Raw genomic sequence first — 22969 nt, 5'->3', positions numbered from 1 at the left:
ATTTTCAAGGATTCATAGATTTTAAGGAACCATTATGATTATTTAGTCTGACCTCCTCCAAAGACCCTCACACAATTATTTCTGCATGAAGCCAATAATCTCTGTTTGTGCTATAGCATATGTTTGAGAAAGAGATCCAGTCTTGATTTAAAGACTACAAGTGATGGAGAAGCCACCAAATCCGCCATAGGCATAGGTGCTGGAACTGTGGGTGCTGCTACAACTCCACAGCTTGAAGTGGTTTCTATCTATACAGGGTTTACAGTTGGGTTCAGTGGTTCTCAGTGTAACACCAACAGACCCCGATCGTCAACGGGCTGGATCGAACCTGGGGCCTCTGGAGCTAAATCCATGAGCCTCTATTGCAGAGGTGGGCAAACTACGGCCCGTGGGCCGGATGTGGCCCACGGGACCGTCCTGCCTGGCCCTTGAGATCCCAGCTGGGGACGCTAGCCCCCAGCCCCTCCCACCTACAGCCTCAGCTTGCTGTGCCACCATCTCTTTGGGCGGCGGGGCTGCGAGCTCTGCTGGGCAGCGAGGCTGTGAGAGCCGCCGGCCTGTCTCGGTGCTCTAGAGACTGTTTGGCGGTGTGGCAGGCTCCAGCCGGGTGGCGCGGCTGCCAGTCCTGGTGCTCTGAGTGGCATGGTAAGGGGGTGGGGAGGGGGGTTTGGATAAGGGACAGAGGATCCCAGGGGGCAGTCAGGGGACAGGAAGCAGGCGGCGGTTGGATAGGCGTGGGAATCCTGGGGGCCTGTCAGGGGGTGGGGGTATGGATAGGGGTCAGGGAATTCAGGGGACAGGGAGCAGGTGGGGTTGGATAGGGGGTGGGGTCAGGGGTGGTTAGGGGTGAGGGGTCTCAGGAGGGGCTGGTCAGGGGACAAGGAGCAGGGGGCGTTGGATGGGTGGAGGGTTCTGAGGGGTCAGTCAGGGGGCAGGAAGTGGGAGGGGATGGATAGGGGGCAGGGGCCAGGCTGTTTGTGGTGGTACAGCCTTCCCTACCCGGCCCTCCATACAGTTTCGGAACCCAGATGTGGCCCTCAGGCCAAAAAGTTTGTCCACCCCTGCTCTACTGCATGAGCTAAAAGCCACATGGCTCTTAGCCTGCTACACCATGATCTGACTCATTCATCTCTAAGTGGTCTTGGTGCCACTAGAAGGGACAGAACACCACACCCAGGAGGTGTGTGGGTTACATCAGAACCCCACTATACAAATTGTTCCAGCATCACTGTCCATAAGTGAGTTATTCCAATAGTTAATAACATTCTCTGATAAAAATTTACACCTTATTTCTAATCTGAATTTATCTAATTTTAGCTTCCAGCCCTTGAATCTTTTCATGCCTATTTCTGATTGATGAAAAACTCGTCTACTTTCAGAAACCTCTTCCCCATGAAGGTACTTTTAGACTGATCACTTCATTGGTTACTGAAAACCAAGCACCAAATCCATCACTGCTGCAATGAAATGCAGAAGCAAAACTACATAGTCCATTTAGGACAGAAAGTGAAAGAGCCATCAGAGCTGGTTAAAACTGCAGAGGGAACATAGGCAGGCAGGATGTAATTACCAGAGTTGGAATTTGGCCTGGACACCATGGAGATGAAATACAGCAAATGGTTAAAGTATACTGGAAACATATGCATGGCACCTGATTATTGAGGAGACCTAGAAAATGAAAAAGAACCATCAAAGGGAAAATTTCCCCAGGAATTGTTAACTAAAAGACTGGAATACTGAATAATACCTACAGACCAGTGAATAAACTAAAGTCAGAGCAGATGGAGAGAGAGAGAGAGACAGGCCACAGTGTGTATTAGTCTGGCTAATAAGTAAAGAACTAGGAGATAAAAACATCACCACAATTCAGAGGGCAGATAATGTTCAGCATTTCTACAACATTCCACATCTAAGGCTCATAATGTGCTTTACATGTGTTAAACTAAAGCTCACAACCTTCACGCCCTTGGAATATGGAGCCCTAACACGGGATCAGGAGGGTATTTTATTTATTTAAGTAATACATTAAGCCTCCATTGCAGAAAAGACACCTGGGGGCTGTACAGCAATTTAGTTAAAAACCCACAAATCTGCCCCAGTGTCCCAGTTTACTTAAACATTGTATCCAGACTTCCACTCATCCCCCCTCCACAGCAGAGTAATCCAGAGGAAGAAGGGACATTAGATGGAGAAACTGAATCAAATGGAAAGGCATTTCCAGGGAGTTCTGAAAACAGACGGCGTCTGATGGGCGTCCTTAAAGGAGGCAGTGCCTCAGACAATGCTCTGCTGCCTATCTAATCCAGAATGAATCCTCGGTGATAAACAAGGACAATCCAACTGACTGCAGCTGCTATAGGTGCTGGGGGTTCTGGTGTAAAGTAGTAATAACAACCCAGTAGACATGGTTTCTGCCTTCAGCACCCCCATTTTAGAATTTGTTCCAGCTCCACTGGCAACTGCTCTTGAGTGACAGAACATCGCAGACAGTTTCATAAATACCTCCCTCCTACATTTTTCCAGTGATACCTTTAGATAATGTTACCAACATTTATAGCCCCAGACTAAGGCCCTGACCCTGCAAACAAGACTGCGAGTTGCTTTACACCCAAGTAATTCCATTGAGTTAAGTGGGACTACTCCTGTGGGTAAGGCTCAGGGCCTTGGATAACAAAATAAATAAAATTAAAGGTAGTAAAACTTGTGAAAGTAGCACCAGAAAGGAGGGGTGGCAACAGCTCCAAGAAGAATAGAGAGAGAGTTGACGATGAGTTTAGTGAAATGAAACAACAGCCAGACCGGAATGTGGTCAGAACTCCCAGCCTAGAAGGGCATCCTGGCAAATTTCATAGAGCACACACACACCATCGAACACCACACCTGAAAATACATTTTCATTAAGTCCTTTTAAAAAAAGATATAGAGAGAAATAATTACCCACCCTTTCATGATGCCTTGTCCCCATACCCACGTACACCCTCTGGGTGCTCCTCACATAGCCCACTGGCTGCTGGAAGCCAAATTCATAGTAGCCACAGCTTGGTAACCAAACTAAAAACAAACTCTTTTTATCAGTTCCGACTGACTGGAGTTAGTTCTCAGCTTTCCCTCTAAATCCTCAAACAAAAGACCTCCTGTCACTGTATCTTCTATGTAAATCCTAAAAATAAACAAACCCAGAACTGCAGACAACATGTATCACCGATTTTGCAGCATGGCTGCTTGGCGATAAGCCCCCTGACAGGCACCTCTTCCAGCGGTCTCAGGTTTATGAGTGAGCAATGGGACCACTATTGGAATCTACAGCTTACTCTTCATACCTAAGCATTGCCTTAAAGTTGACCTTGAAAATGGAATGAGGCCTTTCATGTACTGTATTTTTCATGATTCCTGAAAAGCTAGTTCCCCCCCCACCAAAAAAAAAACACAAAAACAAAACAAAACAAAAACCCAACTTGAATAGACGTCTAAGTCTTATTTAGGCTCGTTGGTGACCCTGCAATGTACCTGGAGTACTGCAGTTTTCTACAATTGCAGTATGTTCATGCACAAATGACAATCTGTTTGCTCTTTTGGGGCGTCCTCTTGGGTTTCACTGGCCCTCTCATTGATCACCCCAGATGTTCTAAAGCAAAAATCTGCTTGGAGGCCGCCCAGTTTAGTGATCTGAGCACAGGGCAAGAAACAGAATTCCTGACTGCTAATCCCAGTTTTGATTCCCTCTCTGGCTTTGAGCAAGTCACTTAACTTGTCCTCTTCAGTTTTTCCACCTGTAAAAGGGGTACAATATTTCCCTCCCTCACCAGGGAGTTGAGAGGATTAGTTAATCTTTGCACAGTGCTTTAAAAGGGGAAAGCCGCTATGTATTAATCATTAGTCCCTGGAAAGGCTGATCTGCACACACAACTCCCAGGAGCTGCAACGAAAGTTTCCTGTGTGCTTTGACCCCTTACTCTGAACATATTCCTTTTGAAATCTAGAAACAAAATGACTCAGTACCAACGTTTCAAAAGTCATTAACAGTGCACGCTCAAGAAATACTCATCCTTTTATTGGATCAAGAGTTCAGCTCCATTGCTTTCCTTGCAGAGGCAACTGTTAATATATCAAAGCAGCAAAAAGTCAAAATGGGTCCCTGGTCCTTTGCTGGCAGCTGCTGGATCACATGAGCCAAAAGGTGTCCTCCTGTGCCCAGGACTATAGTAAACTTGCCTCACCTGCAAGATGCTCTTTGCTTGATTTAAACCAGCCTGTCCAATCAGAATTGCCCTTGTGCTCATACTTGAGAATAAATACTTAAAAGGTCTGAACCAAACCCCACTGAAATCAGTGGAAAGACTTATTATTTGACATCAGTGGGCTTTGGATCAGGCCCATAGCACTTTTCCTCTATGGATTGATAACAGCAACATTGGTAAAGGCAGGGGAAAGAGGGCATCATTAACATTCCTTTCCACTTAGCCCACAGCCATGTGTTATATATTTCCATGTTTGAAGGTGGGACCTATACTGTACTTTATTGCCCCCAAGTGATGTGAGGGAAGTGATCAACAATAATAATAAAAAAAACCCTTATATTGTCAGAGTACCTATCATCCTAATGTACTTTGAAAGCTAGGACACCCCCAAACTTTAGGGAAAAGTGAATCTACATTTTGTGTCGTAAACTCATCTGAAAAAAAAAAGCTACCTTTAAATGCAGTGTATGAACTCAGTAGTGTAGGTGTGTCACTTGCTCTCACAGTGTTGTACATATTGTTTTCTAGCGTGAGAACAATTATGTGTCACTCCACATTGTGTTACTCACAGTCTCATTTCCCTAAACCACTTCCTTCTCTGCCCCAGGATCATCATCTAAACTTGCTCCACCAGCTCTCACACTCTAACACAAGTGCACACCCACATATGCATGCACAGCTTCATTTCCCAGTTTTCTTGAGAACGTCAGCAAATGAAAATCAAAACACTGTTAAACGTAAGCCCTGTTTGATTCTTCCATACGGAACTAAATTAATGAAAGGGCCTCACTTATTTATATTGGCATTATACCCAGTGTATCAGTTTAATTAGGGAAATAAATCTGTGCTAATAATGGCCATACATACAGTAGTTGTTGACCTTTCAATATTAGGGAAATACAGACTCAGCAGAAAGCCTTTGAATATTTGCCTCCATCAGATGAAAGGAAAATGATATTACACATATATGCTTTCAGAACACTATACATTCTTGGGCAGAGGAGATAGTGTTTTGTAGAAACACAGGATTCATATATTACACCAATATCGTTTTAAAACTAAAAGTTTATTGTAAGTCGGCTGTACAGTACACAGACAAGCACACACACACACTCACAAAATAGGGAAAGGGGTACAGTAAGATGCAAAGCACCAATCTACAAAAATATAATAAATCAAGAATGATCTTTCTTTACAGAATACAAGAAACCAGCCACCTCACTGGGAATAGAGCAGATAGGTCCTTTTCTGTATTTTATATAAAGTCTAAGGACAACAAGGTGAAAAACTGACAAAGATAGAAGGCTTCTTTATGTAGGTTTCCCTTTCAGGGGAAACCACTGGTTTAACGAGGTATTTGTTATGTGTATCTATTTTCAAATTGTTGTTTAGGAGCAGCATTTCCTAAACTTCATTAGTCTGTCTGTTGAAGAGGCTTGTGGGTTTCAGCACTCAGCAGCAGTTTACTATGCAAGTCCCTAAGGAACAAAACTATCTAGTGAGCATGTCTGTTTAGAAAGGTTGCCATCCTAGCCTAACAATACTAACTTCAGACTCAACACGATACATTCATTGATGATAAATTTCCATTATTCAGCTTCTAGTCTCTGGAATTCCTGGCTCTGGGGGCAATCTCACCCAAGCCTGGTGAAGACAATTAGAAGAGCCATCTCTTCTCCAGCGTGTTTCGTTATCTACTCCTCCCATCATACACAACTTCCTTGAGGGCAAGATACACTGCGTAATCTGATACTGAGTGGTAAAGTGAGAAGTACAGATTGAAATATTGGACTAATCTCTGTGTACCTAAAGCCAAGAGTCATTATGTCTGTGAACATGAATCCACCTCTGTCACAGTGTCATAGGTATTTTTCAAGGGTAAGTAAGTAGATAGTGGACATTTGCATACATACAAAAGTGTATGACTTTTTCATTATTCACATAGTATTGACACTTATTCATGTAGTTTTGAAGCTCTCAATTTCATTGTGCTCAAATTATTGCCTCTTTGGTTTGTAGCATGGTATTTCTAAGCACTCAGCAATGAGAGGTAACTACGGTAATCTGAATTAGTTCTCAATTTCGTCCACTGACAATATTTCATTCTGCTTTATTAATTGCCCAGATTCAGTTATACTCAATCCTTATCCAATCATTATATTCTGGTTTTCTTGTCAGTTGCCATAGACTGAGGCCAATGAAGATGGACAGTTAGATTCTAGGTTAAAAGAAAAGGAGTACTTGTGGCACCTTAGAGACTAACCAATTTATTTGAGCATGAGCTTTCGTGAGCTACAGTTCACTTCATCGGATTCTAGGTTTTTGCAGGGTTTTTTGGTTTGTTTGTTTTCCAAATTAACAATATCCAATATCCAAGTTTAAGTGGATTTTTTAAATGATTGATACAGAATATCACATTGCAGAGAAAATAAAATTATTTATGAATTGGATAAATGCAGAAAAAAATATTCAGGCTCAAGCTAGTATTTCTGAGATAGGGCACAGAATCACAGGACTGGAAGGGACCTTGAGAGGTCACCTAGTCCAGTCCTCTGCACTCATGGCAGGACTAAGTATTAGACCATTCTGGACAGGTGTTTTCTAACCTACTCTTAAAAATCTCCAATGATAGAGATTCCACAACCTTCCTAGGCAATTTATTCAAATGCAAATCGATATTTGACTGTAAGGTAATGACAGAAGTGAAGGAGAGCTAAATGTCGTATTTTGTAGTCACCAGATGTTAAAGTATAATCTTGTAAAGATTCATTTAGTAGTTTGTAACAAGGTATAATTTTTATTTTCGATATTATATCTATCCTGTGTATCGCCTGACAGAGCTCAGGATTCTGTGTTGCTCTTAAATTGCTAACACAACATATACATTATAAGTAATTAATACCAATCTATATTAGAAAGAGGCACTTTGGTGCAGTTTGTGTGTGTGATATTTTTGTTGATGAAGCGGTATACACTGAGTTGTACACACCAGTAGAACCTTTCCATAAGCTGCACTTGCACAAGCCACTTCTCAAAGGATGTCTCTGCTAGCACCAAAGTGTATGCAAAATGTCTAGATTATAATGATTTTATGTGTTATTTCTACACCAGTTCATTTTGCTATGGCATCTTCTCTTTTGGAGCCCTGGAAGCTTGTTCTTTCAAAAGAATTATTCCTTTCATTTGAAAGGGGCTTGTTGCATTTTGTATTTGTCGCAATGTGATGGGGAGAGGCCCAGCCTGAGATCCAGGCCCCATTGTGTTAGGTATGTACAACTGTAACAAAAAGTCCCTACTCCAAAGGTAGAGGAGAGATTATCCAATGGTTAGGGGCAGCTAGCCTAGGACTTGGGAGATCCTCCTTCAATTCCCAGCTCTGCCACAGACTGCCTTACCCCTAAGGGAATTCTGTGCCAAAAACTTAAAAATTCTGCACATAATATTTTAAAATTCTGCACAATTCTGCAAATTTTATTTGCCAAATAAATGTGGAGGCTCCAGCACGGCATTGGGGAGCACAAGGCCACTGGCTTCACAGAGGTGGGAGATCACTGTGCAGCTCCCCGCTTAGGACATGGATTCAGTGGTGAGGCTGCACCCAACCCTGACACAGCACAAGGATAGGGCCTGCCCCAGAAACACGCCAGGGCCCTGCCCCTCCATGCCAGGTGCGGGTAGGCAGACTCAGCAAGGCAGGATCCAAGTGTGGAGAGATTCAGTGTGGGGGGTCCAGGTGTGAGCTGAGAGGGTTCTGTGTGGGGTAATCTGGGTGCAGGCAGCTGAGCGGGTGATCCGGATGCACAGGCTTGTTGGGCAGTTCTAGGTTCAAGCGTAAGGGGACGCTGGAGGGGGATTCAGATAAAGGTGGTTGGGGCTCAGCGGCGGGGGGGGCAGTTCTGGGTAAGGGATAGAGCTCAGCCTGGGGATCAGTGGGGGTCCAGATGCTGGGGGAAACAAAAAGTCCCTACTCCAAAGGTAGAGGAGAGATTATCCAATGGTTAGGGCAGCTAGCCTAGGACTTGGGAGATCCTCCTTCAATTCCCAGCTCTGCCACAGACTGCCTTACCCCTAAGGGAATTCTGTGCCAAAAACTTAAAAATTCTGCACATAATATTTTAAAATTCTGCACAATTCTGCAAATTTTATTTGCCAAATAAATGTGGAGGCTCCAGCACGGCATTGGGGAGCACAAGGCCACTGGCTTCACAGAGGTGGGAGATCACTGTGCAGCTCCCCGCTTAGGACATGGATTCAGTGGTGAGGCTGCACCCAACCCTGACACAGCACAAGGATAGGGCCTGCCCCAGAAACACGCCAGGGCCCTGCCCCTCCATGCCAGGTGCGGGTAGGCAGACTCAGCAAGGCAGGATCCAAGTGTGGAGAGATTCAGTGTGGGGGGTCCAGGTGTGAGCTGAGAGGGTTCTGTGTGGGGTAATCTGGGTGCAGGCAGCTGAGCGGGTGATCCGGATGCACAGGCTTGTTGGGCAGTTCTAGGTTCAAGCGTAAGGGGACGCTGGAGGGGGATTCAGATAAAGGTGGTTGGGGCTCAGCGGCGGGGGGGGCAGTTCTGGGTAAGGGATAGAGCTCAGCCTGGGGATCAGTGGGGGTCCAGATGCTGGGGGAAGAGGGGGCTCAGTGGGGTGGAGATACAGGTGCAGCTGGTTGGGGCTCAGTGGGGTGGGGATCTGGGTGTGGATGGCTCAGGTGCAGGTGGGGGGGGGGGCAAGGTTCAGCAGGAGGGTCTGGATGCACAGGGATTGGCCAGATGGGGAGCAGCTCCCTGTACAGGAATCCCTCCCTCTGCAGCTGAGGGGGGGGGGGGGGGAGAGAGAGTGAGTGTGTGTGTGTGCGCATGCACGAGTTTGCAGAGCTTCCCCCAGCTAGTGGGGGAAATCTGACTCAGCCCCGGATGCCGTGCATGGGAAGAGGAAGTCCCATCATCCCCAGCTGAGCTGGGACTAGCAGCTGATCCCGACAGGGTAGGAGCCATCAGCCAGGTCTTCCCCAGTCCGGCCCCCTGCCCCACAGTGATTAACCTCTCTGCCGGCTGCCCTGGGCACCCAAAACATACTACTGTGTAGGGTCGCATGACTGCTCTTGTGGCTTCCCTAGCTTCCCCGTCAGAAAGTCATTTTTCTGTGGGAAGCAAAGAAATCTGCGGGGGATATAAATTCTGCACCTGCACAGTGGTGCAGAATTCCCCCAGGAGTAACTGCCTATATGACCTTGGGTCAGTCACTAAATGTCTGGGTTCAGTTTCCCATCTGTAAAATAGGGATAATACCACTTCCCTGCCCCACAGAGAGATGAGAGAAGTACATTAAGATTGTGAGGCACCCAAATGCTACGGAAATGGGGATCATAATTGTACCCCACCTAGAAAGAAACTGATTAGTCTAAATGGACAAGACAAAGGGTAGGAGGAAGAGAACAGTATTATCCCCATTTTATAGGTGAGGAACCAAGGCATGTAGCAACAATGCAACTTGGCCAGGAAGTCTGTGAAAGTAGAACCCAGACCTTCTGAGGCCCAGGCCAGTGCTGTCTCCCCAGGACCCCACTTCCTCAAGGAAGCTGTAAAATGCTCACTTAAAACAATTGCATTTTTCTGAGTGTAAACAGCACTGTTGCATTAACAAGTATAAATGTCCTATAAGAATTAGAGGTGTTTCTTCTGAATACAGTTACCATTTCACTCTCCGCTCTACTGTTGAGTCTATCAAAGCCAGTAAAGCCCAGCTGCCAGCAGGACAGCCAAAACCCCAGTGCTGGTACGAGAGCTGAAGCAGATTGTTGGTCGAGGGGAAAATCTTCCGTGAGATCCTCCCTCCCCCTGCCTTCAAAGGCCTCACATTGCCCTTCCCTTCTGGTTGCAAAGGACTGGCGGGGTAGCTCTCACCAGATCCTATTACCATTGCGCCTTGGTCAGCCAGAGGGAAATGGCTCAGATGAAGGATTCCCATCCAGAAGTTTGGTGTTTTCTCTGCAGCGCTCTCTAACACTGCCATTCAGAGAGCTGAGGGACCACACCTGAAAGCCCCCTGGACTGGTAATTTAAACAGCTGGGGTAGGCCAGATTTTCTGGTAAAAAAGATAGTCTTCTCTTCTTGACATCTCAGGCTTGTCACATGATTGCACCACAGACTTCTGTCTGCAGTGTAAAGTAGCTGCAGGCTGGGTTATGGCTCTGTAGTTCTAGTGACAGTAGGGTAGTTGTATTGTCTGATGATTAGAGCATGGGAGGGGGAGTTGAAACTCCTGGATTCTGTTCCTAGCTCAGTGTGTGGCCTTGGCCAACTCTCCCAACTACTCTGTGCCTGTTTATCCACAGGGTGGTTGCAGGGCATGTTAAGATCATGGGATGAAGGCACTAGGAGAGGCAAACACCCTGTGTTTAGTAACGTCTAACAGTCTGAATACTTTGCTCTGACGCTACACATATCCGATCCAGCCACCCACGCACGTTTTTGCAGGCAAACGGGGAGGTGACAACATTCTTCTCCCTTTGTAAAGGCAAAACAAAAAACATGCATCAGTTTCAGATGGAGATTCTGAAGGTAACAGTTGCAAAGGAAAGCATCCCAGGGAGGATTTACTGTAGTTAAACCACTTTGCCAAAGGTTATAAATGGGGGAGGGCTCAGGAAATTGGACTAAGGATAGATTTAAAAGGAATTAATACAGCTGGGACCACTGCTGCAGAGTGCAGGCAATGCCAGCTAAACATTTCTCAACAGCAGATCAGTCTGACCGGTAGAGAGCAACTTTGTTTTCTGTAGTAAAGGCTCTTTCCCCTCCTCCTTTTCACCTGTTAAGTGAGCAAGGAATGTATTTTACCAAGAGGCCAACTAAACTGCATGGGCCACATCGCGGGTCACTAACCCATCTTCCGGGACCATTGAGTTGGGATTGTGGCCTATAGAGCCAAACTAAAATGTTCTCACCTAAACAATCTTGGTTTTTTTCTACTTGATTTGAACACATTGTTTCTACATAGATACTATCCTGGGCTCTGAAGGAGGCTCCTCACCATGGAAATATTTATGCTTTATTAGCACATACTATGTAAATGTATTTACTTCCGACACTTCATTTAGCACATTTTTTTCGCCCCCTTTTAATTCTCTGGGGAAGTTGAGTGTGAATTTATGCAATTTCAAAGTCACCTTGGGCTCCAATCCACATCCTATCAGAAGGAATACATCCTTCATCACTCACACCGTGATTACATTACAACGTTCACTTTGTTAGTACAGGATGTGCCGGTTCCTTCCCAGGCAGCCTGACAACGTAGTGCGGGGAGGATGGAAGAAAAAGGCTGTGGACTAAAATTCATCCAAGGGCCTTACAATAGGGATGCATTTGGAGTTGGACCTGCGTATTTAGTAGTAGGGCAGAAACATGAACCGGCCTGAATATTTTAAGCTCACTGGGGCAGGGACCATCTGCCCTGTATATCTGGACAACATCTAACACATTTTGGATGCTACTTTAGTAGCAGTCACGCTTTAACAACATCTTCCCTTCCTCAGGGAAATCAGTCTTTGAGAACAGCCGGTGCATGAGCTTCGAGAGAGAAGGCAGTGGTATAAAAAGGTGTCCTCATTATCAAGCAGTACATCCCACCCCAGAAAAATCTTGTGTAGGTGCATGCACATGACACTAGATACAAAGAGCTATGCTGCTGTGCCTACCACCTCAGAGTTTGTGCTCCATTACACTTTCCAAGAGAGCCAAAATGGGGCTTGCGGACCTCATGTACCTCTAATTTTACTAATTGCTGGGGCTAATATCATTGCAACACCACACTCCAGTAACACGTTCACCTGTATGGTCCCTCGTACAGCTGCTTCTTCACACGCCAGTGACTGAAAATGCAGTCACCTGCTTTCATGTGTTGTGCTTGTTATGAAGTAGGAGAGATGAAGAGTAGGAGACCAGACCAGTTCCAAGCAGATGTATTGGAATGCTTTGATGTAAGAGTAAAGATCAGAGAGAGCAGCAACCCCTGTGACCATTACATCCCCAAACCTCCATCCAGTTGCAGAACCTCTCTTCCCCACAGTAACAAATCTGGGGTAAGAACTTCTGTAACCATTACTCTGCTATTTGATGCATATAAGCATCTAGCTTTGAGAAGACACGTTGCTCCCCTCAGACATGTACTTGAGATCAGCAATATCAGGAAGAGATAGTTTCGGAAAGCCCGTCACAGGTTCACTGCCAGATTGAAAAAGCCAGTGAACCTGTGCCACTGGGGACAAATAAGGGGAACAGGATTTCTTCCAGCTGCATCTGGAGTCCAAAAATCCAGAGCATTACAACCCATCCTGAATCTCAGAGACTTCAACCAATAGGTTACAAAAGAGAAGTTTTAAACACTGTGTATGAATAATCCTGTTCTTGTAAGAAGGCAGAGGACTTATATGCTCTGGATCTGAGGGCCACTTATATGCTTCTAAGGATGAATCCATATGCGGTGACCAGATAGCAAGTGTGAAAAATAGGGACAGGGGGTGGGGTAATAGGCACCTCTATAAGACAACAACCCAAATATTGGGACTGTCCCTATGAAATTGAGACAACTGGTCACCCTAAATCCATATGGGATGAGAATCTGGGTGGTGTTCACATGTTGTTCCCAGGTCTGGATAGATGGCTGATCAAGGACAGCGCACAGAGGAATTCAAGGGTCTGAATGCAGAATTTGCCATACCAGATCAGCTACTTGTCTGTCAAGTGCTTATTAACATTCAGACTACTTGAAATAAAACAGCTTTTCCTAAGAAGATAGACTATGTAGGAACCCTACTAAACTGATCTCAGACAGAAGCCCTCCTTCTCTATTGAATAGTTTGAAATAGATTGGAAGGACAAAACAGAGTCCACTAGCATCAGTGGACTTTGATGAAAACGCTGGAACTCACAGTGGCAATGGTTTTCATAGGCACCCCTCCTTTTGTAGCATCCTCAAAGGGCATTTGCCAAATCACAGAGACTCTGGAATCAGTACTCTAACACATGGACTCTTGGGAGAAGCACTGGCTGCATGGGAGTCCAAGAGAACATTCAGAATCAATTTCCCAATTCTTACTCAATATTGTAGTAACCATATAGATGAATCTACCCTAAGCTTAGGAGACAGAGAAAGGTCGCACATTCAGTGTACTTGGTCACACCAGGAATCCAACCACCAGAGAAGTGTCTAGGAATTGTAAATCTTGCTTGTATTTCAGGTTTTCAGAGAATAGTAGGCCATTTTAAAAGGATCAGATGTTTTAATGGTGGGGGGGAGGGAAGAGGAGGGAAGGGAGATTAAGAGGAAATGGATACATGGGTTGAAGGAGAATATTTAAAGTGCACTTTCCCCTTTAGAGCAAAGGTTCTCCGCAAAAACTCAGGAGAAAAAAATACATTACATAGGATCTTTATAGGTCCCCAGTGGTTAAGGCAAAATCAGGTTCCTACCATATTGGAGATGGCAATGGCAGATGATATCCAGCTAAGAAATGTGCCGTGTCTGATCACATAGACCCAGGGCATTCCAGTGCATTAAAGCGAAAGAAAGTTTTCTTAGAGTACCTAGAGGCTAGGATATGCTGATCCTAGTCATTCACAGAAACATGGAAGCAGAGGGAGAAATGAGATAATCACGACTTTTTTAGAAAAATTACTGCTATATAGTTTTCTTGTAGGTAGTGAGGGGCGAGGCCCATGACCATGATCTCTGGGTGTCTCAAGAAAGCCAAGGTCTCACCCAAATCCGACTTTACAGTGTGCTGTGAAACAAGAGCACAATTAAACAGCTCCCCACTGTGTCCATCTAAAGACAGGAGCCAGGGCGAGTTCAGGTTTGTGCTCAGAGAAATGAGCAAAGAGGGCGCCTAGCAAGGACAGCAAACATGTTATGTTTAATACTGAAGGAGTAGCACAGGGCTTCTACATTCAGAGGGGAAAAAAAAAAAAAGGTATGTGTGGCTTTTCTCAGAGGCCATTCATCACACTGTTCCCATCTGATGAAGTGAGCTGTAGCTCACGAAAGCTTATGCTCAAATAAATTGGTTAGTCTCTCAGGTGCCACAAGTCCTCCTTTTCTTTTTACTGTTCTCAGTGCCTCTGGCAGGGAGTCTCACAAAGCTTCTTATGAAACTGATCAGGAAGTGAGCCAAACTGACTAACAGCAACATGTAGCCTCTTTCTAGTTGGGATGGGGGTTCGTTGCAAGTGTTCGCAAGGGTTAGGAAGTGAGAACACCGAGGAGAAAGAGGCATACACTGCAGGCGAGGCCTGTGCAGGCCCGGCTCTTCAGAGCTACCTACTAGGGAAACAACTGCAACAACACTATTACACCTGTAACTGGGAACTAGCCATAAAAGGAGGAAGAGCTCTTTTGATGAACTTTATGATTTTAGAAGGGCGAGTGGAGTGGAATAAAGCACACAAAAGAATTCCACATCAGTTCACCAAAAATAATAATTTATTCAGATGACATTGATTTGACATTATCAGAATCAAAACATTTCTCATTGCCACTGCTTGAGGAAACACACCAGCCAAAGGGTCTAGTGTAAAAATAAATATATTAAGACTTGGGTAGGGGAAACAATGCACAGCCAATCAAGTATTAGCAATAAATATGCCGTGCCCCAAAATATCCTCTGAACAGTTGCACGTGCTCTGCAGCTCAGCGTGCAGATGGAGTTTGCAGCCAATTTGACATGAAGTGATTTGCACTGAAGACTGCAATCTTCATTTCCCTCAGAACTTACTCAGCACCTCAACAGTCACCAAAGCCTGGAATCCAAAACCTCCATTCTCAGACACATGAGTAATAGACTGGGCAAACAGTGCCACCAACATGAATCTCAAGGAGTTTGCTTCCATTTGGAAATGGACTAAGGACTGGGTTGGGATCTGAATACTAAGCTAAGTGCCCCCAATCAGCTGAGGGCACAAGGTAGGTCCCCAAACAGCATCTCCTCAGGATCATCCCGAATTAAAATGGCAAAAATTGGAATAAGGGTGGGAAGAAGAGACAAGAACATGGGTCCCTTATGATTAATGTTGCCTTCTCCCCAACCACTGGACTGTTTGAAGGTTAACTAAAAGCAGAGAGGAAGAGATCTAAAAGCAGGAAACATCTCAGACAAAGGAGGAGGACTTTCAGAAACCATAGTAGAAACAGAGCAACCGTGTTCTCCCAGTAAGTGAAGCTGTGAAAACAGCTGGCACTGCAGGATCAGCAAACAATCTCTGAGCAACAATTCAATACAATAAGGCACTAACAACGTTCCACATTAATCACATGATTAAACATTTACTTTCAGACATTTAAAAAAAATGGCTGTACACTAAGTTTAAGAAAAGGCAATTTTTCTATTTTTAAAAAGTTCCTTCCCCCCACCCCCAAATTCTCAGTTACGGAAGAATTTTTCCATCCAGGAAATTAATTGGATCAAATATTTGATCAGAAATCTTGATGGTTAAAAAGTGTCTCTGTGAATACAAGAAAAGTCACCCGAGGCAGTGGACAGAAAAAAATATAAAAAGCAGCTGAGAGGTTGTAAAACGATTCAGATCACTTCATTAACGAACGTGTGACAGATGTTAGTCACTTGCTTAATGCACGATGGAAAGGTGCTCAGAGGCAATGGTGTTAAGCATAGAATAGAATCACATGCTTTTGTAGCTGGCTTGCATCTATTTTTCTAATGAGTTATCAGACTGACAGCCCTGGAGCCTGCCTGTCTGTCCGTCGTGTCAGTAAAGCCCGGGCAATAGCAGTGTCGGTTTCGTCACACTACTCCACCAATGTGCCTCAATCCTAACCCAGAAGCATCACATATAAAGGCAGTGGAATAGTTCAGACTCACTTCATTAAATCCTGGGTCTGCTCTGCCGAGGAAGGATAAATGGTCAACTGTTCACAGAGAACAGGACCGATGATACCAGCTTTTTTCAGAAGTGTCATCTAAATAGCCATCAAATGCAGAGAGCAATAACTTTGGGTCACAACTGATCTGACAGCCAACTGGTAAAAAGAACCTATATCCCAGTCCCAATCCTCAAAGCTATCTAAGTGGCCACTGTTAGATCTATAACATTTACCACACTCCTTGAAAATTAGTGTTAAAAGATTATTATCCCCCTCTTCTACAACATGTAGCTACTTAAATATTCAGAAATTGCAGGGTTTTGCAACAATAATAATAAATAGATCAAGTATGGTGTTAGCTTCTGATAGAGAAATTATCCGTATATGGGAGGATTAACCAAGGATAGTAGAGATTAATCTGTGTATAGATTTGGCAAAGGTATTTTTAGGACACCTGGACAGCACAAACGCATCCGATTTCAAAGAAACTTTTTGCCCATTCTTCTAAACCAAAGCAACAAAGAACTTCAGAATATTCATGAAGTGGGGTTTATGGTTTCCCCAGCATAACGAGGTCTCACCATTCACTGTAAGACTGACTCCCCATCTTCAGGTTTTAAATATCTGACACTTGCCAGGACATTCAGAAATAATCAGTATAGGTTATGGCAATGGGACCACAAACCAGGAGGAAAGAGTGCACTTGCTGACTTGAAAGGCTCTGGTGGGACTACAGCCAAACTGATTAATTCCTCTATCTTGGAACAGCAGCTCCATGTTGCAGAAGGCCTGAATCCATTTGGGCATTTAGTATTCCAACAGCAAGTTCTCAAAGGCTGTTCTGCAAAACCTTGTGGGACATTCTGAATTAGTCCAAACTTGCAGAGCAGGAGAGGGAGAAAAGAAAACAAACATAAACCTCCCAGAATTTTGATTCGTCTCCCAGTTGTTGATTTTCCTTGGACAGTCCCTCTGAAGGGAAGTGGCAGTCACCCAGTCCGCATACGCAAGTGTCTCTCATGCAGGAGCAATCTAATTTCCCTCACTAGTAAGGGTGAGATGAACAGGATTGTTGAACTGGTCTGTGGAAAGGAACAGCATGAAGGACAATTAGCACATGTACATGCCGCTGCATCTTCCCTCCAACACATTTTAGAGGCATTTGTAAGCACAGAAAGCTGGAAGTGAAATAGGAAAGTCAAAGTTTGCCTATCAGAAGGACAAAAGTTGGCTTTAGACTTTCAGGAAAACTTCTGAATAAGCGAAGGCTTTTCCCTCGACTCAATGGCTTTGCACTGCTCTCTCTGGACCCTATCAAATAGCTCTTTCAGTTGTTCAAAAAGGAATCACAGAGCAAAGCAAGGTATCACCCCAGCTCTAGCCCTAAAGGAGAGGCAAGTGGATTATGCAACACTCCCAGCCACTACCAACCTGAGCAGCTCAGGATGTGAACTCTGATCTCCTAGACAGAAGCACTGTGCTGCCACCATACTGGGCCAGCCGTATAGAGCACTTTCATTTTGGCCCCTCAATGTCTGATCATCCCTCCCACCAACCCAAAAGAAAGGGCTCCACAAATTACCGGCTCACTATCAGCTCCTTGGAAACCCTGAATGCACTTGCACACAGTGGAGTTGGAGGGGGCAGAACCTTAACTTGGAAATTAGAGTGAAATTCAACCAAAATGAATGTTGCACACCAGATACAAAAATTTTTAAAGGGGCAATGTCAAGTGCTTCTCTTTCTATCACTTACAAAACCTGCTTTAAAAATCTATTCTTGTTCATTTGGCAATAATAATTCAACATCTGTTTTTTGATTGGTGGAAGGAACCGATATCACCATGGCTGATTTAGATCACACTTCCTGGTGTGCACCAGCCTTACATCAGCTCTGGGAACAGCATTATAACTAATGGGTGTGGCAGAAACTGTTTAAGGTGTGAAAGTCATTACTTTAAACTCTCACAAAAACAACCCTATTATTCATTATTCTAGGGTTCAGAAAATCTTTTTAGCTGCAGACTCAACACAGGTGAAAAAGATAAAGAAGAAAAGACCTCTTACCATAAGGATGAAGAAATAGAAAACCCACATCCATCCCAGATTGTCCTGGATCAAGGAAACTAGATACTGTAAGGAAACAAAATAGGATATTTAGATAATCAACACGTGCACAACTGTGAGGGGTGTGTTTCTGGTGTCACCCTTTCATTTGCATCTCCCTGAGTTTGTGGGCATTTATTGAAGAGAGGAAAAAAGAGCCAGTCACAAATCCTCTCTTTCAGTATCTAGCTGCTCCTTGCCTGGCGTAATAAGAGACTTGCTGCCTTAATCCTTCCATAGAAACCCATACAAGATAGGTGAAAGAGAGATACCAGCGTGAAGCTTTATAGGTAACTATGTTCAGTGAGGAGAAAAACTAAATACCACTTCAAGGGGTGACAATTCAACTAGACTGAACAAAGGATTTTATTGCACAGAACATAGTTACGTAAGTGAATATAAATACCCTCAGAAAAGCTGAACACTCTGGGAAGATGTACAACTTAAAAAGGACACGTATTTTCAGCAGCTATACAAGCATTAGCTAGTTAACCCTTTCCAGTACCCTGTTATGCAGATAAGATGCTCAAGCTTCTGCACTGATTTACAACCTGAGCTCAAGAGGGCCTTGTAATCTTCAAGTAAAGGCAGAAATTATCCCTTATATGCAGTATTTCAATACAACTCTGCTTAAAGGGCCTCTGTACCTCTCTACTACTGAGCATATTGGCACAAAAACAGGATCATCATTTCGGAAGCACTCCTGGTGCTTCTGCTGCTTATTCCCCCACCTGGAGTGACACAGCAGCCATTCCCACTGAGATGACTGCAAGCCCAGATAGGGAAGCAGTGGCAGGCAGAACTTTTCAGAAAGAGAGACCCACTTTTCATGATACTCTCCTTAAGAAGTGGGTATGTGTGTGGAAAGGGGAAGATGCAGGAAGCATGGTACATTGGGAAATTTGTTTCCAAATAAGATTTGAAAGGTGTTAGCCGCCTGTTAAATGTGGAAAACGAAGACAGCATCTTTCAGAGAGAAAGAATGAACATTTCATTTACTGGGGAGATCCACCTCAGTCAGTAGTTAACAAGTTCTTCTCTGCCTGCAATCAGCACTGCTGATATTCACAGGAATATACCCATAAGTGCCAATTATGAACCCTAATTCCTTTGGGAAATGGGGGTGTGGACTCCAATCCTACATACATCTTGGTATTTCATGATGTTACACTCTCTCTCACTAGTAGTATGGGGCCAGTTACATCACAGGCCCTGCCCAACCCAAAAATCTGCACTATGTTCTTTCATGTGCATGAATTTTGTTTCTGCATAACAAGTATGTTCCTACTGCCAATGCCCTCAGCTTCTGCTTCAGTAACAATCCGTGGTCAATTCCTATAACAGCACCCAGTGTGGAAGATGAAAGTAAGTGATACCTGTCTTACAGGATGCGCAGTCTGCCCTAGATAAAGAGAATCACACTCAAACTAGTCTAACATAAGAATTTGTTATGTTCTATTTAAAGGGGACATTCATCTTAAAAACAGTATTTCGTAAATACATTTCTTCACTGGGGCTGCTAACACCACCTTAGATTATTTAAAAACTGAAAATAAATTTAAAAATCCAAATTTCTTTTCACTATTTATGGAGTGTACATTTTTTCCATTTCTCAGCAGCTCAGGTTATGGAACTGTCTAAACGCATTTCATTCTTTTGTAGTGATTAACACCCATTTTTTCATGATTTGTGTGTATAAAAACATCTTCTGTATTTTCCACAGTATGCATCTGATGACGTGAGCTGTAGCTCACGAAAGCTTATGCTCAAATAAATTGGTTAGTCTCTAAGGTGCCACAAGTACTCCTTTTCTTCATTCTCAAAGTTTGTTGCCATAATATTTGCATTACAAACTCTGCAGAGAAGGTTTGTGCGTTAAAAAACACTATTTCCATTGGAAATTAAAAAAAAAGATTAATAGAAATGTTTCAGTTGGGGTTGGAAGCTTTCCCCCCATTGCCAGCCTCCACGTCACTCCCATGTAGAATTTTAAAGGCACATTCCCTCTCTGGTAATCTCACCTGGCCCACTGCAGCTCCAATGCTCCCAGTTCCGTCCACAATTCCTGTGACTGTTGCCAGAGCCTCACTGTTCCCTTTGACCAATTCTTGACGTCCCAGGTCAGCGGAAATTGCCGAGCTGATCATGTTAGATGGGCCTCCAATGAAAAATCCTGAAAGCACCAAAAGACCATCCTCCAATTATAGCACTGCAAGGAGGATACCACTGGCACAACCCAAGAGTTTCACAGGGCAGAGAGTTTCTGCAACCCACATGTCAAAGGCTGGGGATGTTATGGAAGTCTCAGTTATAGGAACAGGTTGCAGTAGGGGGCAGAATGCTTTGCTCCCAGCGGGCTTAGTTATCCCTCACAGCGGTAGGTGTCGTGTTGTCATGTGCTTCTCTGTGCGCCTAAGGGAGGAAGTTGGGGGAAATTCACAGAAATCCCTAAAATATGGGTGTTTGAAACCAAGGACCCTCACCCATTCAGGTTAATACAGAGTCCACATCACGGGAAGCTCCCGGGTATGCACCTTTGGTGGCAGAGGAAGCTTACAGCTTCTCATAGTGTAAAGAACGCAAGAGACATTTGCCATCTGAGCTATTCTAGTCTGCAGCATAATTCCTTATTCTACACCTCTGTTTGTGAAAACTTCTTAAAAAGGTGTTCTAAAAAAAACACCCCAAAACCCACAACCAAACAAGTCGGACCTTCACGGTCACTCTTGTTGCAGCCACGGCATTTAGCTGAGAAGGCAGTACACCTGAGTACAGTAAGGTTTTACAGCAGTGTTACTGTTTCTTTTCTGTCTACACAGCTTTTGGGGTGAAAGTGGCGTTTATATGACACACCTGTAATGGCCATGATGAACGCATTGATGGGTTTGCTGTTTGGAGAACCTGCCAGGGGACAGATAGAAAAGAGAAGTGTTAATAAAATAATAAATAATTATATCTAGCTCTTATACAGAGCTTTTCATGTGTAGACCTCAAAGCACTTTACAAAGGAGATCAGCTTCATCATCCCCCATTTTACAGATGGGGAGACAGAGGCAAAGAGTGGTCAAGTAACCTGCCCAAGGTCACCCAATTAAAGGATTCCCTTGGTGCAGCCAGAGAGTATATATGGAGACGTGAGATCTTCAACCTTATGATGGCTCCCAAGTCCACTGTTTTGCTGAGCCTAGATGTGTCCTTTAATTAGTTGTCCTAACAGACTGTTTCCAAATGCCAGATGCTGGAGTGCTTCTGTAAATGGCGTGAAGCCTAAGAGCTTCTGACATCTCATCCTTTCCTAGATCTTCTCTCACTCTTTGCCCCCACCAACCCATTGGCTTTTCCTCTTTCAAGATGTTTGCACCTTAGCATTATTGCTTTATGGGTTGTAACTCTGATATGTTGGCAATGCTAGAAAATGCAGCCAAAGGAGCACATCTAATGCCAGCTTCCTCACTGGCACAAAGAAACCCAAGCACTCAACCCACATCTTTCCCCATCGTTAACCAGAATCTGAAGAAAGACTTCTTCCCAGACGCCATGATCTCTTGGCGCAACACAACCTTGCAGAGTGTGACTGGCCCAGAAATATACTCTGAAGGGCAATATCCTGAACCAGAAACAGGTTCAAGGCATAGAAACTGGCAGGCGTCCATCAATCTGGCCCAAAAGGTCCCCCCCTACATTGATGCAAAATATACTCACGACTGTATCCAAAGAGAGACCCTACAGCCAGAAGCAAGCTGATCACTAGCACTGGAGCTCGCTTCTGTAGCATATCAGAAATCAAGCCTTGGATTGTCCCACCTGCAAAAATAAAATGAAAGCTCACCGTGCCCTTCCTATTAACATATGGAACACGCACACTGTTGCACTTACTGAATTCGGGTCTTTTCTTTTATCTTTACCTTTGGCACCTCTACTGTAGGCAAAACTCTCACTGCCGCCTGAGACACAGTCAAGGCAATATCAGATCAGGATGCTCAGGACACAGTAGCGAGGATTGATTACTATGTCTCGCTCTCTCTGCGTGTAGCCAGTCAGTGCTTCTGCTGTTCGTTCCTTTCCCCACACACCCTTCCTGCAATCGCAGTTCAGGTCTGTGCAATGTAACACTTCGTGGCCGGCTCCTAGAGTTTCCTACTGTTCCTATTAATGGCTCTGTTCCGCTGGTGGGAGCACAGAACCGATTCTAGGCACCCCAGTGACACTGTTAACACTTTGTTGTCTAACCCTGCTCAGAGTAGATCTAGATATCATTGCAATCACTAGTGGAGCTGCACTGCCGTTAATGCATGAGGAAATAATCCTAGTGTAAACAAGGCTAGAGAGGCAGCAAAGCAAACTCAGAAGTGTCTTGCAGGAAAGCAGAGTGGACTACTTACCAAGCCAAGAAACAGTGAACATGGGATAGCAGAGCTCTAGCCATAAAGAGAGGCTCTCTTTGTTCTGGCTAGGAGGCACAGGGATAGATTTTACCACTGGCATAAACAAGCACTTGGCTCCATTGAAGACAATGGAGTTGTGCCCACTCACTGCACTGCTGAACTGAGCCCTTTGCTTGCAGCAATGTGGAAACAGCTTCTAGGGTAGAACGTACCCCTAATCCAGGCCTACCCTCTCGCTCAGGGATTCTGGTGGGAAGTAGGACAGGAAACCAGGGAGACATCTGTTTGAGTGGGATACTCTCACATTCACAGCAAATGAAGAAAAGCTCTTATTGCTGAACTGTACAGAAATAGGGTAGTACCCCTT

General features: G+C 44.4%; 1 protein-coding gene and 1 long non-coding RNA gene across 5 annotated transcripts in view; one reads left to right on the top strand and one right to left on the bottom strand.

Annotated features, from left to right (window-relative positions):
• The window catches only part of LOC142070028 (uncharacterized), a 41975-nt gene that overhangs the window by 7223 nt on the left and 11783 nt on the right, over window positions 1–22969 (top strand). The window lies entirely within an intron of this gene.
• The window catches only part of SLC37A3 (solute carrier family 37 member 3), a 48618-nt gene continuing 40341 nt past the window's right edge, over window positions 14693–22969 (bottom strand). For all 3 annotated transcript variants that reach the window (XM_048830828.2, XM_048830821.2, XM_048830852.2), the window contains 5 exons: window positions 21920–22021; window positions 21071–21118; window positions 20239–20390; window positions 18179–18244; window positions 14693–17194 (listed from right to left, as the gene is read on the bottom strand). In XM_048830828.2, coding sequence (XP_048686785.1) covers window positions 17102–17194; window positions 18179–18244; window positions 20239–20390; window positions 21071–21118; window positions 21920–22021 — 461 coding nt within the window. In that variant the 3' untranslated portion in view covers window positions 14693–17101. The remainder of the gene's footprint in view (window positions 17195–18178; window positions 18245–20238; window positions 20391–21070; window positions 21119–21919; window positions 22022–22969) is intronic.

The sequence above is a fragment of the Caretta caretta genome, chromosome 1 (assembly GCF_965140235.1).
Source record: "Caretta caretta isolate rCarCar2 chromosome 1, rCarCar1.hap1, whole genome shotgun sequence".
Taxonomy (NCBI): domain Eukaryota; kingdom Metazoa; phylum Chordata; order Testudines; family Cheloniidae; genus Caretta; species Caretta caretta.
Note: the sequence above shows the minus strand (reverse complement) of the source record. Positions and strands in the feature narration are given on the sequence as shown.